At 34.4% G+C, this 17,398-nt stretch overlaps 3 protein-coding genes across 12 annotated transcripts in view; 2 read left to right on the forward strand and 1 right to left on the reverse strand.

The window, feature by feature from the left end:
- Positions 1-1,055, forward strand: part of LOC126917105 (mucin-4-like) — an 89,937-nt gene extending 88,882 nt beyond the window's left edge. For all 6 annotated transcript variants that reach the window (XM_050723562.1, XM_050723561.1, XM_050723567.1 and 3 more), the window contains one exon: positions 277-1,055. In XM_050723562.1, the coding sequence (XP_050579519.1) occupies positions 277-728 (452 nt within the window). In that variant the 3' untranslated portion in view covers positions 729-1,055. The remainder of the gene's footprint in view (positions 1-276) is intronic.
- Positions 775-15,049, reverse strand: LOC126917120 (alpha-actinin, sarcomeric). 5 transcript variants are annotated; one of them, XM_050723639.1, is made up of 12 exons: positions 13,976-14,117; positions 13,477-13,601; positions 7,333-7,567; positions 6,911-7,246; positions 6,600-6,689; positions 6,100-6,185; positions 5,545-5,890; positions 5,179-5,455; positions 4,933-5,104; positions 4,195-4,860; positions 3,825-4,121; positions 775-3,751 (listed from the first exon to the last, which is right to left on the reverse strand). In XM_050723639.1, exons 2-12 carry the CDS (start codon positions 13,576-13,578, stop codon positions 3,593-3,595), a joined length of 2,766 nt encoding a protein of 921 aa, XP_050579596.1. In that variant the 5' UTR covers positions 13,579-13,601; positions 13,976-14,117; the 3' UTR covers positions 775-3,592. The 5 variants fall into 5 exon arrangements, with proteins under 5 accessions (XP_050579596.1, XP_050579594.1, XP_050579595.1 ...); XM_050723637.1 differs by lacking the exons at positions 6,100-6,185; positions 13,976-14,117 and adding an exon at positions 14,842-15,049 and having other exon boundaries at positions 6,604-6,689; XM_050723638.1 differs by lacking the exons at positions 6,100-6,185; positions 13,976-14,117 and adding an exon at positions 14,818-15,049 and having other exon boundaries at positions 6,604-6,689.
- Positions 15,050-15,431: 382 nt separating this feature from the next.
- On the forward strand, positions 15,432-17,390 carry LOC126917140 (uncharacterized protein C19orf47 homolog). Its single transcript, XM_050723694.1, has 3 exons — positions 15,432-15,807; positions 15,891-16,961; positions 17,084-17,390. The coding sequence occupies exons 1-3, from the start codon at positions 15,789-15,791 to the stop codon at positions 17,224-17,226; spliced, it is 1,233 nt and encodes a 410-aa protein (XP_050579651.1). The 5' UTR covers positions 15,432-15,788; the 3' UTR covers positions 17,227-17,390.
- The last annotated feature ends 8 nt before the right edge of the window (positions 17,391-17,398 follow it).

A 17,398-nucleotide genomic window follows, 5' to 3' on the forward strand; every position in this document is an offset into this window, starting at 1 on the left:
TACTCTATTATAATTGCAATCATGTTCTTCACCTTTTCCATCACCGTCTGTATCAACGCCCAATATGAATACTAATGCAATTATAACTTTTACGCACATTGATACTCTTTCCCTTTTTGCCTGTATCCTTACGTGTGCAGGCACATCTCGTTCTTCACGCTGGATAAATCATATGCGTGCTGATGCATCTTTTATGTTCTTCCATGGGTGCTAACGGGATTCTTCTAGTCTCTTTTGTTTTTGGAGATTGAATAACTAATCGAGTTACACAATCAGGTCGACCACCGTTAAGGAACGGTCTGAGGCGCAAAATAAGCACTACGGTTGCACCTAGAACGGACGCGACAACAAGCAGAGCTACCCTCAGATTCACCCCGAGTCTCAGAGATCGACAAAAGTCAAAGACGAAGGATAAAACTCTACAAAATGTAACGACAAGACCTAGGCGACCGCCTGTTATCGACTACGATTATTACGAGGACGAGGAGGAATCGGTGGTTGGAAAATCTACTTTCAACGGAAAACTCTTCCTCACCAGCAAAGGAACCTTCCGATGTCTGGATCAAGGCAATTTTCCACATCCCGACTCTTGCAAAAAATTTATTACTTGCGCCAGAATGGTGAACGGTCAGGTAATCGGAGCTGAGTACACTTGTCCCGATAAACTATCCTTTGATCCGGTCGGTGGTATTTGCAATTGGTCAGCCGGACTTGGCTGCAAAGAATAATTTTTCCTAAATCATTAATTAAACAGTGTCTTAAAAGTCGCATAGATCAAACATAAAGTATTTTTTAATTCATATTTAAACTAAATCATGACCAATTCATTATACAACGAACAAGAAAGATTCGGCTAAATTTTTACAAACGCATGTAGCCATATCTAACGGAAACGAAACGTGGTGATATTATAGTTAAAAATTTGTCTGTAAATATTATAGTTATTGTATATACATAGATCTAGTTTACTTTATTGCATGGCGTATCGATGAAATAACTTAAGCGTTAGTACATGTAGTACCGAGAAACTTAATAAAGTGTATCTTTGTAAAATACATGTACTTGTAAAACTCTTTGCACTCGATCAAAAAAGTTGAATCGGAATTACATATATAATAAGTTTTACGTTTGGAATAAAAGCATTCATTTTTAACCACACTGTTAGAAATTTTTATTTAAATAGCCTTTGTTATATCGCCCACTTGATATGACGCATATTAGGATACGTTAAAAATAACTACCCAATCTTGTCGCTTTATTTTCGATACAAAACTTGAACGGTCCTCTCTCACTCACTCTCTCTCTCTCTCTCTCTCTCTCTCTCTCTCTCTCTCTTTCTCTCTCGTTCTCTTTCGCTCTCTCTTTCTCTCTTTAAAGACCATTTTTTATTTTCTCATAGTTTGATTTTACAATGCTTTTTGTTATTAAACTAGCTGAGGAAGATGGAACTGATAAAAGAAAAATAGGTAGAATAGTTGACAAGTGTAATATGCAATACGATACGATTGTCCAACTGATGTGTAGATCGAATTAAGACTGTAAAAGTTACATTAAATGATTTAAAATTATAAGAATTATAATTATGCATATATGTGATTATTAATGAGAATGTATACGTATACATAATACGATATGAACGCATCGAAAAATTTGATTTTCAAAACTATTTCTTTCGGCTATACATACATTGAACACATATGTACTTATTACAGATTCATTATGTTTCGATATCAAAATGGATGTTCATAATCTCAACCTTCTGTGTATGTATGTCGTGTGCGTGCGCGTGTGCATGTGTGTCTGTGTATTTTTATATATATGCCTCAGTATATACTGTTCAGTAGATCTCCCCAGTTCTTTTTATGTTGTTCATTTCTATAAAAAGCCCAATAATAATTTTATTTTTTAACAAAAATAAATGTAAGAGGAATTAAAGTGAACTCGTAAAACGCGTTAAGATACATATTAAAGAAGCACTAGTTCAAAGCAAAAAACGTCACAGTACTTTTTTCTCCTCTCAAATAAGTAATTGCATTTCACACACGAGCGTCTTCCATGACCTTAAATAACAATGATTCGATAAAATGATATTTAGACTGCTGATATAAATTGTGATCTAATAAACATGACACCAAGAATGGCGGTTGCTATTTGAAAATTTTACATAATGGGTCTTATATTACAGTGGCCTTTCATTTATCACTTCTGTCAAATATTTATAAAAATAAATACTTTGAAAAAGTGGCTTTGTTTTACTACCATAATTAATTATCGGAACAATAATAAATAATCGTTTAATTCAAATAAATAAATAATTTGCTTTCTTTAGCATCGTTTCGCATTATTATTTAATATACGATTTACGAAATGTAAAAGCGGCCCCCCCCCTCTTTCGTTAAGAATTCGTTATGCCGCTTATTATAAAAAAATATGAACGTTGTGTTCGATTTCGAGCGTAGTATTTTCTGGATTCTTAGCGAGAAAGTCGTTTCGTACGTATGTACGAATTTCCAAATATTCGTTTATATCGTTAATATCCTTAATTTATACACACATTATGAATTTTCGCATATTTTACGAACATCGATTTGCGCCTTACGTTTAAATCTGAGTAACTATTTCTTTACAAAGCTTTATTTTATAAAAAAATAAAGAAAATCCCATCATCTCCTGCTGGGTTATATATGAATAGGAACTGTGAGATATTCATATTTAGTTTTTCAACTGAAACAATCATCTCGTTTAGACAAATCAAACTTTTCTTTCCAAGGAGAAATTAAGCTATTTTTTGTATGATACGATTTAAACAGCTTTTTCAAAAATATACAAATACTCCCAATAAAATGGAATTTTTTTTGAACAATATGTACGACTGCAATATCGATGCACGCGAAAATTGTACATAATAAACCGTTTAATCACGTTTTCCATTTTAGCATATTAATCATTTATGGAACTATATTATCCTCTCCTTTTCTGGAACATTTACGGAAAGGAAATGCTTATTATTCTCTCTATTATTGGTACTCATGTGACTTCTCGGACATGTTTATATACAATTGAAACATTAACTTACTAATTATAGGACTCACCGTAGACATAGGCAAGAAGCAAACGTTCTAGAAGAATCTGTTGTATTCGATTGTGCTACTCTTTTAACGTCAAGGTATCTAAATTGTGTATATTTATTGTCACTGTACAGACTTATTTAAGTACGGACCACCTTCATCGAGCGCTATACGTCAATTTCATCTCGTGATAACGATAGAGAATAGACATCTTAGCAAATATCAGTGTATCAAAATTTATCGGTATAGCTCAGGTTCCTTTACGTTAAAAAAATATCACGAATAAAAAATTGCTAACACTCGTGACACGTGTAAACGTATTAGAGCCTTTTCATCCCAAACGCTCCGAATATTATACTATATTTCTTGAGGCTAGTCAATGATTCTTTGATCGCGTTGAGATTCTCAATTTATAAAGATGCGTTAGAGTACCAAAACGTGCGGCATACGTTTCAAATAACATTTCATCTGCTTTTTAAAATGGAAATCGTCCAAAAAGTTTTCATGATTTTTGATATGTATCCTTACAAATCTGATTCACCGTATAGAGCAGTAGAGAATGAACGATAATCCAATGCTCCAGGGATTGCATTCGGTCCTTTGTATGGAGGCATTCGCTGAATACAGTATTCAGCCTGATCAGGTGGCAATTCTCTTCTCAGTTCATCGGCCAAAATGTATGGCTACGCGATACAAATAATAATTAATTAATATTTCGAAATAAAATTGTGATCATTTAGATAAAAATATGCAAACCTTGTCTCCAGCAAGTATACGGAAACTATCGATTACTTGCTCAGCTGTATCTGTATCTGTAGATTCGCGAGTCATAAAGTCTAGGAACGCATCGAAATGTACGTAACCAGAATTATTTGGATCAACAATAGCCAGAATACGCTGGAAATCGATGTCGCCTTGCCTATCCTTTCCAATGGAATAACCCAGAGAAACAAGACAGGATTTGAATTCATCAGGAGCCAATCTACCTGTACGGTTCTTGTCAAAATGATTGAAACTACTACGAAATTCATTAAGTTGTTCTTGCGTAATACCCTACAATACACATTAAATTTAGTTTAGTCGTTGGAAAAAAGATGAGGAGATAATTTTAAAAAAAGAATGTTACCTTCGAATCTCTAGTAAGAATTTGGTTTTCGACTTCATTAATGTTACGATTTATTGAAGTAAGTAATTGCTCCCATCCAACTCGTAAAGTTTCCATTGTATATTGAGTGTATCGGTTCTCAAATATCATGCCTTCTTGGACAGCTTGGTGAATCTTCTCCAGTTCTTCAAGATGAGCTTTGTATTGATAAACCGCTTGTTCATATTCTTTCAGACGATGTAATTGATCTTCCAAAGTACCCTGAAGACCGAGACCAATAGCTGTAACTGCGTCTAGTTGACGTTCTATCCATGGGCCAACGGCATTAGCTTTCTCAGCAAATTGTCGTCGAAGTAATTCATTATTCTGTTGTTTGCGAAGTTCCGCTTGCAGTGTACCGTCACGCTGAGGTACAAGTTGTCTGACATCGCTCCATTTCTTCGTAAGATCCAAAGCAGTGAGAGTAGTGTACGGATTTTCAAGACCTCCCGGAATTTGGAACTGTTTAACTATTGATTCAACTTCACGCACTAATCCCACAATAGCATTGTATTCCTTATCAGCTTCTCCAAGAGTTGCTTTAAACGCAGCATGAGCATCCATTAAACCTTGGATTTCCTCCATCGTATGAACGATAAACATATCTACTAGATCTTCCCTGGTTCCATCCAACCAATTATTGAACGGCTAAAAATTATGTCATAATCATTACATTCCGGAAAAGATTTTTTTACCACATACGTAATAATATAAACTTACAGCAGCTCGTTTAGCGAATTCCAAATGTAGGACGTCGATCTTTTCAAGAATACGTTCGGCCTCATCTAACGCCTGACGTCTACGTTGAGTAAGAGTACCCAAGCGATCCCATTGGTCGCAAATTCGTTGACATCTAGCATTAACGGACGCACTATCGTGATACTCCAAGGTACTATAAAAGAAAGTACCAATGTTATTATGAACATATCTTCAAAATAATTTTGTACAAGTATTTTGCAAAATTACTTGAGCTCCTGAGCAATGGCAGCTATCTGTTCCACGCGATCCTGATGCGCCGCAAGATCAGATTCGAAAGCTTCATGCTTTTTCTTCAAAGCTTTGAGTTCATTGAGTTTGCACTGTCGGAAATGTTGTGATGTGAGCATCTCTTCCTTTCCTGCAGTCCATTCTTCATGAGCATCAGCTTTATGTTTAAATTTCTGAGCCAAATGTTCCAAACGCTCAAGACGCATCATTTCCGACAAGAGCCATTCTTCGAATGACTTCTCTGCCAACTCTAAACCTATAATCGAATCAAATGATCTTGGTACTTTCGTCAAAAGTACTTGTTACTTCGTCATCAGAGTTGACACAAGTGTTAGAATATTTTACCTTTCCAAGCCTTATTTATATCGGATACCATTTTTCCTTCAGTTGGCATATAAGCAGGTCGATTGCTCAGTCGCAGTTTCGTTTGTAAAGTGTTAAAATTCGTTTCGAGTTTGGCTTTTTGCTCAACTCGCGGTGGTTTATGCTTACGACGGTACGTTCTATATTCTTCTAATTTTTTCTGACAACCGGCAAGGGAATTATCGGTCTGACGACTAGCCAACCAAGGCATGGTTCGTCTTATCCATTCCAGTAAATCAGATGCCAGTCGTTCGTATTCTTCCATGAGTCTCTCATTTTCTTGGTTCACTTTTAGAACTTTACATATTCTGTTTGCGGCAGTCTCTGCCTACAATGAAAAGTAGAAATTCGTCATATGAAATGGAGATCTTCAATGTATCGTTGTAACCGCTACATGTGCGTCGATATGTTTGAGTAAAAGCATATCATCGGAAATTTGTTTCCAATTTAGTTGTGGTTAAACATTCAACGATTAAATTGTACATAGATAATATGATTTTTATGTGTTATAGGTTAATTTCAAATGCAAACACACACCTTTTGTGCACCGCTAAAGCAGTGGTAGTATGAGGAAACGTAGGTCATCACAGCTCTCTCATCAGGCATTGCTGTATTTCGCATATCTAGAAAAACACATTCGGAAAAACTCAAACCATGCAATGTTAGCTTAAGAATGTCCACTGAAAAATTTTGTTTGTCTTCTATCGAGGAGTATAATTTTAATTGGTATTTGTAATTCTCATTGGTGTATTAAAAATATATTAATTGTCTCTAGCTAATATCATGAATTGGCTGTACAGTGTACATTGTAGGGGTAACAGAAACAAACCTATAGATAAATCAAGAAAATCTTTCCAACAGTCAACATTTTGTCTGTAAGTACGTAGCATTTGAACATAAAACAAGTATAAGTTATACAATGAAATTAGCATGATGAAACACTGTTAAGTGTAAGCATACGATGATAGTGTATTAGTGAAAGATAGCACAGGTCGTTTTGTAACCAAAGTAAGGGAACAACACGCATTTCTTTACGCTGACCTGCTGAGCACCTTGGAACGCATGGTAGTAGCAGGACACGTACGTCATGATTGCACGCTCATCTGGCTTGGGTGTGTTGATCAAATCTATATGATATCAAGGGAATATAATATTAAGAATCTATTCGTTTAAGTGACAGAAAAAGCTCATCTGATCGTAGTTCCATCCTGAACCCCAACAAAATGCCTAAACTATTTGGTTAAAAAATATCTCTATCACGTTAATCGACAGTATGCAAAGTGTAACGCATTTAACGTTTGCTTTGAATGTGACGAAACGTTTAAAAAGATAAAATATATATACTTACCATCAGGATCTAACATACGAGGAATGTCGAGATACTTTTCAGCAACATCAAAGGCAGTGTTCAAATTTTCTAAAGGATTATCCTTGCTAAGTTTATTGTAATCAATCAAATCAGGGCGATGACGATGAATGAGCGCGCAAAACGCCAAACCATCCTTGAAGGATAGATGGAAGTTTTGAACATTGACATTTTTGTATGGTGCAGTTTTACGTTGGCACCATAGTAAAAGACCCTCTTTAGCAGTCATTTCTTCCACAGAAATGTCTTGAATAGCAAATCTCAGAATGATGGTCCAGATCATACCCAATGTCATCTTCAAGTTGCCATCCACGATTTCTGATAAAAATTAAACAATGGCCTTGCATTTTATTCAACTTTACTCAACTCCTACAAGGAACTGTTCAAAGAATCATGATATTTACCCTCTGCTCCGATAGAAACTAATTTTACACCTTTACTGGCAATGTAATCAAGAGCTTTATTCACATTCGCGATCTTGTGGAACCTCATTTTGCCTCTGTCTGGTCTTGGCAGAGTTTCGCCAGAAATTACTTCAAGTAGTAACATTAATTTCAGTCCATTTCTAAAGTCCTCTTCGATCGATTCGATAGCGGTTCCGGCTTTGCGAAGGTGCGAATTGCACCATGCTGTGAATGTCTGCAAATATAAACATAACATTGACGTTCACTCATTTTCTACTTATCTATTTCTAATTTCTCAATAATATCTCGATATCTTTTTTCTCAATATCTCAATTTCTACAGGATCGATTAAACAGTAATGTTTCACGGTTAAAAAGAATTTAAAATGGAGAATTGAGCTTGAATGCTGCTTAGCATATATTTTAGTAACGACCCCAATCCCTCCTGCTATATATATCTCCTGTCCCGGTTCTTAAACTGTGCTTCCCATTGCCCAGGCTAAAGATTTTCAAACCTTTGATATCTTGAAGCATAAAATTCGATATATTCAAACACACAATAACGATCTCAATTACTTTATACCATCTCCCATGATTAAATGAAGCAATTGACTTGAAACATACTTTATTTGAAAAACAGTTATTTATTTGTTAAATATTGCAATATTCGATTTATACAAACATAAATATCACACAGATATTTTCTTCTCTTATCTTCTAATATATAGTACGTAGCATTAATGAACATATCTTACAAAAAAAAGCTTCTAATTTAGTTTGAAATACAATTAAAGAATAGCGTAGCATGGTAACATAAATAAATGTTGAAAACAGACACGTTTTTTATTATTTCATTAATTGCAAATTATATCTTTCCGAGAATACAATATAATAAGTTCGATAAAAACAAGTATTATATACAATCATTGATTTTACGATATTATTGATAACATCGTTACAGTCAACCCTAGGTTGTTGAAAAATGCATAAAGATGTGAAAAAGAAACGACATCGATACTTGTAAATTTTTTTAAAGGGGAATGGGCAGAGAGAGAAAAATATTGCCTGAAATTTAATACGGCTAGCGTGAAGCGCGACCGGCCAAAATTGGACATGAGCCACCTTACTTCTACGAGCGCTCTAAGATCTATTTGTAAAACATTGACTCCTCCCGCGCTGAGCGCCGAAGCATTTCGAACACGTTCTGATCCATTTTATTTTCAATCAGAATATTAAATTAATATTTCCACATTCTTTAATTTAACATTCGTAGGTATAAGCTATTTTGATTTTAGTTCAATCACCGATATATTTACTGGAACCGAAGAGGAAGAGAGAGAAGGGGGAGGGGGAGGGAGAAGGGCACTCTATTTCAACGGCTAAGCAAAAAAGTTAGAAATAAAGAAAAAATTGAAAACTGATGAATGGCATAGAAATTACAACACGATTAAATTCATTGCTGATAAATCATTTGATCTATATCTATACGAGAACCATGGTCGTGTTTCTCTTGAAGAACCAAATTCTGTTTCAAAAATAAGTTTCGTGAAAATTCGCGAGGATTTTATAATCTCGTAACTTTTTCATCGTAGCTATTGCTGTATTTCTATAAATATCCAACGTTTCTTTGCTTTTCCCTGTAATTGCACAACACAAAAGGTTACAAATATTACCGGAGAAATAAATTCCGTTACATAAACGGTAACTTTACAAAAGTAAACCGAATATCGAGTTATGTAAACAAACTATACAATCATAGTTGCATAGAATAACAATGGAGTTACGAGGTTTTCTTTACTTACGTTCGTGACTCATGCCCATCCTTTTATAAACGGAAAGAATGTCTCGCGTGACAATGAGTTAATGACACGATATAAACAGATGATTTTTATTTGCAAGATATACTCTCAATCGATCGAACGATCGATCGCCAAAATCATTTCACGCTACGCACGATCAAATAAATCTCTTGCTGGCTATATCGTTGCAACGGGCTGTCGGGACAAATGTAAGTAGAAAAGTATATAAATCCGACTGTCTACACAAAATTTTTACAGCTACCTGCAGTTGCACCAAAAATAAACGCAGTTAAACACGAAACGCCCTGAATACGATGCACATAATTCACGTAACCCAAATTCTAAATATCGCGCGTGAACGCGCTTGCAACTTATATCTATTCTTAAATTCTGGCATTGAATTTCTTTTCGTTTGTGTCAAACTTCCATAAGATAGCTGAAACTTCTACTCTATTCTTACCATTAACAGTTACACGACGCGCTATACGTACATATATATATATATATATATACATATCCTTCATAGTCGGTGAAAAATTATTGGCCAAAGCGGCCAATTAACAAATCCTTTCTACGAAACTCCGCTGTACCTTGAAACACACGAATTTAAGGCCAAAATGTACGATAAAATAGGAGATAGAGCTACAGGAGAACGAAATTGCCAAGTTACTTTTATGATACACGTGAAAATCGCGTAGCAATGAAACTGTTGTAAAAGATATTTACGAGAACCAGTGTACGAACACATTATCGGTTCGCAGCATTCTATTATTCCGGCGTTGAAATAAAGCACAGGTGGCGATGCAACCGGTTAGATCAAATAACATTAGTTACATGAAACAAATGAAATTTTTACATGTTTCACAAGAGTGGTTGAGCGATTTCAGCAAGATCCTAGAGAATGTGTCGCGTAACCGATCGACTGAACATCGCGTTATGTAGCGCCGCGGGCTAATCGGCCGCGGAAACTCAATGACTTTGGTTCGCACGATGTAAACGATTGAGGTAAAGGAATTCAAGGAAAAAGATGTTACTCTGCGCCATCGTTTGCGTTTCTCTACGCACAACATGCCGAAAATAATCCTGGAAGATCATACGTAACGGAAAATATCATGGTCGACGTTCTATTTGCGGACAGTATCACCGCATTGGGTGGAAATACTGAAAATTCATTCAAGAAACCATTCCAACCGGTTACACTGAACGCAGATATTTCGCGTAATTATCGTTCGACCTTTGCAAACGGCGAATAGTTGGCTGAAAATAGTAAAACGTGGGTGTCGATTGCATTTTAACGAAGCGTAATCGCGGAATTCGCAATAAACAGCCGGCAAAGGTGTTCAGGCGCGCGGAACTTATCATCGCATAACAATCGACTTACTGGTGCATAGCATGCGTGGGTCACCCGATTCCAATCTAAGATTTGGCGTACAGCCGAAACTTCTCAAAGGTTAACGATCTTCTGCTCGCATCGAGTAAGAAATCGATCGATAGCTCGCTCGTTCGCAACTTTAACTCTGCACCTCTCCTATCTTTGGAACTTCCAATATTCGTACAGTTTCTGATTGGTAAAACAATTCATTGTTATCGCCGGAACGCGTTACAAATTGTTTTTAAAACGATTTTTCTTTTTTCGTCCTATCGAAAGATTATACGTAACACGCTATCACTTTACGAACCCTGCTCACACGAACGCTACGATCAGATCTTGGAGCAATGTGCGACAACAGAGAACAGCATACTTTACACAATTGCAGGTAAGATCGTGTCGTGAACGACAGCATAAACGCCGGTTAAATTTGAAAACGGCGATCGATCAGAGAATATGATCTATGTCTTCGACCGCGTGCATTATCTATATATGTACATATATATATTTATATATATATATATAGCAATGTCAGCTCCGTGCGAACGTAAACGACGAAGAAAGTAAGTATATACTTATATACATCAATGCTGTTATATCCCTGACGAACCGTAACGAGTATCACCGTATCGCACCACGTAAAATAACCAGTTGACAGTAACACTAGATAAGCAGTTCCGTAACCTTCGACGATTCTCCGCAACAACACGTTTCTGCGTTAGTGTACTTCACCACCACAACAATCGCAAATTTCTCTATTACATGTATCTATGCACAGAGTGCGATTACGAATAAAAATTAAGACGTCAACGAGAACCTGTAATTAACAGCCAATTAAGTTGGTATCTTTCGTGTACAGATCGTATCCAGCGGAGACGAAGCCTGTGGATCAAAGCTAATTCTAATGACGCGACAAAATTATAGAAAAATTTCAGCAATTTGAACAAAGAAGTCGTTTCGTTCAAGATGTTCGTAAGTAGATAAAGTCAAACGGAAATCATGAAACAAGCGTAAGAACAGCGAGTTTTCGCAAAGCATCAAGCAACGTGACCCATTTGAAAGCGAAAGAAAAAAATGCCTATCACCGTCCCCCGGAATGTTTCGTGCGCAGTTCGAAAGCCGTCCAAGTGGCCGAGATTTTATGAGAAATTATACAGTTAACTAGCCGACAGCTTAGTTTCCCGAATATGTTACTATCTATATATTTAATCATTGTATGAAAGATACATGTATGAAAATATTAAACGATATAAATATACTATTGGGGTAATTAATGAGAATATGAAGAGCGAGAGAGATGAAACTCTTATTTTTCTTTTAAAGGAAATAAATATACTCTCGTGGTTGAAATATTATTACACGAAGACTTTTTCCAATTAGTCTACGTACTATGTATCTTAAAGCGTGATTGTTAACGTGTGAAAAATATCCCTCAAAAAATGCTTAATAACCAAGATAAAAGTATCTACAAATCTTTAGATTTTATTTCTAGTATGTTAAGTAAGCAAATTAAAATATCTTTTGAAAATTGTGAATTCGAAAAATGATAACAATAAGAACATTGAAAATTATTTCGGGCATATGATAAATTATCAATAGAAATATTAGATTTGTGTTATTTAACATCGATAAATTTACTAACACATCAGAAATGTGATATCAAGATAAGATTAATATCAAGATAAAGCTCTCATTGGCAAAAGACTAAAAATAGGGAACGAATATTAGAAACGGTAATTTCATAAGATTCGAATTCTGTAAGAACTCTACTCGGCTCTGGTTCACCGAGCCAATTGTCAAGCAAACATAGTTCCCTAGCAATTTACATATCTAAGTATTTCTAACAACGATACTTCGAGACTGATACAAATGAAGAAACGATCCAGTAACGAAGTGATCACAAAACTGTCGCATGTGCCGACGAAACCGACGATATCCGAAACCGCAATCTTATTTCAACGATCAAAAATCGAGGAACATCAACGAAACTACGATAGCTTAAAATGACTCAGTGCTCGATTATTTTTGTCATAAAGTCTGAAAATACAATCCAAAGGGCTGCCACATCTAACGTCCCATGTAATCGAGTCGGTCTTGAGAGCCTTGAGCCTCTGCCAAAAATGAAGAAAACATTTTCAACGCGTACTTGAAGCTGTTCCATTTTATCAATTGACACCGTATTAATCTGCTACCCTTGTATCTTCTCCGGGTACTTCTTCTAGCATAATTATCTCTCCGTATATTACGAATCAAAATTTGCGTCAAAGAAACGTTCATTGTTAATCGAAGATACTTTGCGTTTTAATCTCTATATACAGCATTTTAAAATATAATACCTACAATTCACAGAGAAGTAGAAGATATTTAATGGACGTATAATGGAAAGCATAAACATCTATAAGAAATAGAAGATCAGCGACAAAAGCGATAGTCTTTCTCTCATAAATAAAACTAAAATTAAATATTAAATGTTTTGCAATTAAATACGAAATTAACTCTGAAAAAAGTAAAGTTCGTTCGATTTGCGAAAATCGCGTACTATTGATAATTCGTATAAAATAAAATCAATTAAAATAAGACACTTTCATTACCATTAAGATCGTATGCAATATATTCGCTTATTATATGCCGTCGTATGTATTCTAATACAACATTTGAAAATCGTATCGTGCTCCGTGAGGTTATGTACAGTAGTTCAAAAATCTAGTAGGCAAATATTCTGTACGTGATAAACGTTCGGAACGAACGTCTTCACTGTGAAAATAATAATAACATTTAACAAATTCGCAAAACAAAAAAATAGGCTAAACAAATGTACTCAACACAAATAGAAACATTAATATACCAGTTCAATCGCTTAATATGCAATATGATATATCGTTGTCCAGTACTACATAACTAAATCGAAGTTTTTTTATCGAAGCAAAAAGAAATATATAAAATTCTATTAAATAAAAACGAGGCAAACTCAACTCACCTTTTTCTGCTGTTTTTCCCAAGCTGGGTCCAAAAGACCTTCCCTCTCCCATTCTTCCTCGGGCTCCATGTATCCATCCCCGTAAGCTTCCATGTCGTTCATCCTTCCGCGGATATATCACGTTCCTTTAAATGTAAATGATTTCTATGTCACACAGCTACAAACGTTTTCGTATGTACAAATCAACGAGCAAACACTTGAATATGTTGATCTCGATCATAACCGAGACTGACAATTTGTTCGGACATTTCTTACACTTGTTTCACGCTAATACTGATCATAAAAACTAAGTGCATCGTTGATAAAAAAATGTAAGTTGCCAATATAAAATGAAACGAAAAGGAAATTACACGCGCGCACAGGCGATAGAAAGAGAGAAAGAAAGAAAATGGAAATATAAGTTAAAAAGAAAAAATGAAGATTTGAAAAAAGATAAAGAAAAATGAACAAATAACTGAAAATGAAAAAAAGGTGTACGTTTTGTAACGTGAAAACGTACCCGCTAAGTCCAGAAAATGTTCGGTTCGTGTCGTTCTTTCTCTCGCGCTGACCCCTCTGCCACGAGTCTGACACACGATTTGCTCGCCGGCGCACGAGCCTCCCCTCCCACGCTATCGCTCTCTTTCTCTCTCCCTCTCTCGCGCGCGCGCGAGCGCGCATTCTCTCTCTCTCTCTCTCTTTCTCTCTCTCTTTCACCCTTGCTCATTACTTTAGTTGCTAGCTTTCCTTGATTCTACCCGTACCATTTACTTACTCAACACCCTGTCGCTCTTCCTACGCAACAGCTTTCGTAGCTAACCCCCGCGAATTGTAATAATGCAATCAAGTATTCCAGTGATATATACTATCAGTGGATCGAAAACTTAATTAGACTGCTTAACAAAATATGCTAGAATACATTATCCCTCTTTTTATATAACTAACACATATATAAATATGTTTCATTATCTTTAATACGTGCCTTATTAACAAACCCAAACATAACATATGTAAACCTAATTATAAAACTAAATTCATTTAAATATCGATGTAAGTTCATAACTTAAGTTTATAGATATTTCGTAATATGTAAACTCTGTCCAAAAAACAAATTAAAAAGAACTGAATGAATACCAGTTAAGTATGTTTACTATTAACAAAATTCATATTCTTGTTCAAATGACGCATACAACAAATTCAAACAAAGACAAAATCAAATGTTGCTTAGAAGATAAAGTATCGCATTTAAATAAGAATTCATTATAAATAAACAAAGCATTTCCGTAAGGTTTTTATATCACAACGAAATCTTGATACATTTATCAGTTTGTTTCAAACTCGGTTTCATAGAAAACTACATACCCCAATACATCTGCCGAAACTAACCTCCGTTCTTCTTTCAAGCGCGAATCTCGCCCAGCAAACGGCTTAGAGAATATGAAGATATCGAAAATAGTATCAAAGACGACTATGACACCTGATTCACCCACACACGATAAAAATAGTACGGTAATTCGTGTGAAATTTCCAAAACAACAAGAGTAACACCATTCCTCCGAGACTTCACGGACATGCAGGCATAAGCATTTTATACCTAGAACGGCAACAATTGCATCAGTCAAACTTACAATATTCAATTTCCTACTTACTGCAAATATATTATACTTTCTAATTTAAAACGTACACAAGTATTGTTCTTTTCGGTAATAAAATATAATAAATTTTTATTCAGGTAATTTACATTTTTGTAATATATTATACGAAATTAATGAATATTTCCATTTTATTAGAAATCTATAACTTCTTTTACATAGAGCTATATGTATTGTACATTTATTTTGTGATAGTGTAGAAATTTAAAGGTAATTTCAATTCATTTATAAATAAAAATTGCCACTTATGACTAATGCTTATATTTGCCGGTGGTGTCGCCACATATGACTTTCTATAAAATTTTATCTAATCATTCCAATTTCACTCATGCATTTGTGTTCATATAGATATACTTATACATATGTACAGGCGAATAGACATGAATAGATCTGAAGCTTCAAGCAATGGAATGCCGATGTTTATTATCATTTTTTAACAATATTTTGTGATATTTTTTCAACAAGTTATAACTGAACATTTCTTCTTATCTACATATTCGAAACAGTATATTTTCGTTCACAAAAATATTTATTTTAAGTGAATTTGTATACAATATAACAAATTTTGTAAAATATGTGAAATAATGTTGTTAATTTGTCTGTGAATGATATATTTTTAACGTATGAAATTATTTATAAAACATTATCGTGTCAAATAATAAAAATAACCTAATCGGTAAAATGGCATCATCATTATCAGGTATGTAAAATTTTTTGTAATTTTCCTAATTTTTCAATTTTTGAGTAAGAATTATCATTTGTTACTATTTTTTTCTTTTATAGCATATTGGGTAAAATTTTTTAAAGGAGCTGGATTTCCTCAAGATGTAGCTACAAAACATGCTGTTGTGTTTTCCAATAATCGTATTAAACCAGACATGTTACCTGATTTGGACAAACCTAGTCTCAAAGAAATGGGAATTACTTTAATGGGAGATATGATTGCTATTTTAAGATATGCAAAAAAAGTAGTAGAAGAGACAACATGTGAAAGATTCTTAGTTGATACAGAGGATAATGTTGGAAAACCCAAACCAATGATTAAAAAAGTAGCAACAAAAGCAGCTAGTTCTACTTCTAAAGCTATTGCTACTAAACTTAAATCTGATACAATAATCACAAAAAAGATTGTTAAGATTCCAACAAGTTCGGTTAAGAAAACTGTTGTTGCTAAAAAATCAGCATCAACATCGGGTGAAATAATTACAGATCTTGCTAATCAAAAAAAGCAGACCATCCTTAAAAGAAAATTAAAAGAGGACGATGAATTTGATAGTAATAATGAAGATGAGTGGCAAGAAACACCTAAAAAACTAAAATCACTTGATAATGAAGATAATAAAGTAGGATATACTGTAATACTTCCAAAAGGATCAACATCTAGAAGTCAACAAATTCTTAAAAACTCCATAGAACAAAAGCGAACTGTATTTGACAGGCTGGGTGATAGTTCTGTAACTAGTACAACAAATCCAACTGAAACATCACAGACATTTAATATTACTGGATTAGGAAAAGATATCCTTAAAAGATCTGTGAGTGTTTTTAATCGATTAGGAGATAAAGATGCCAAAAAGGATAATACCATAACACAAGCAGGTATATTGAAAAATGGAACAAATACTGTAGGAATATTAAAAAGCAGAAGTTCCAATACAAGAACTTCGATTCTTACAACAAATAAAATTATACCAAAAAATGTAGGCACAATGCGGGCTGATCAAGAAGCAAATAGAAAAGTTATGTCAAATAATGTTACACAGTTAGTGAAAACAACAAAAAGAATTTCTTTTAACAACACATCTTTAAGAGACAACAGATTGATAAAATCCAATGTTACATCTGGAAAGCTAGGTATGTAGCCCAACATCAATAACACTGTTTACACATCTTTATAATTCTTTATAATTATATAATAATATGAATCTTTATAATTTTCACTTATTTTTTTAACTTTTATGCAATAATTTTGTTAGCTTCAGAAAGATTAACTTCGATACCAGCAAAAGCACGTTTGGGAATGGTTAAAACAAGCAGTACTAAACAAGTAACTTTCGACAGAATTACAACGGTAGCGCACGTGAAGAAACCAGATGTTTTCAGTCGCCTTGGAATTTGAGACTAATCATTTATATTGTTTATTTCATATTAAACTAGTATATTTGTGACCATGAATCCTTTGTACAAAGTTATATAGTTCCCTATTGCATAAATATTACGACACAGGAAAATGATTATGTTAACTAAAGAAAAAATCAAATACAAACTCTTTAAAAAGTTTAATCGTTTAT

Source organism: Bombus affinis, chromosome 6, assembly GCF_024516045.1.
Source record: "Bombus affinis isolate iyBomAffi1 chromosome 6, iyBomAffi1.2, whole genome shotgun sequence".
Lineage (NCBI taxonomy): Eukaryota > Metazoa > Arthropoda > Insecta > Hymenoptera > Apidae > Bombus > Bombus affinis.

Excerpts from the sequence above, each read along its gene's own strand:
- LOC126917120 (XM_050723639.1), bottom strand. The coding sequence starts at position 13,578 with ATGAACGACATGGAAGCTTACGGGGATGGATACATGGAGCCCGAGGAA. Across the intron at positions 6,186-6,599 it reads CCAAGGTGCTCAGCAGGTCA|ATATGCGAAATACAGCAATG; the intron begins GCGTAAAGAAAT and ends GTGTTTTTCTAG. Across the intron at positions 4,122-4,194 it reads TTCTTACTAGAGATTCGAAG|GGTATTACGCAAGAACAACT; the intron begins GTAACATTCTTT and ends TGTGTATTGTAG.
- LOC126917140 (XM_050723694.1), top strand. Across the intron at positions 16,962-17,083 it reads TGTTACATCTGGAAAGCTAG|CTTCAGAAAGATTAACTTCG; the intron begins GTATGTAGCCCA and ends TAATTTTGTTAG.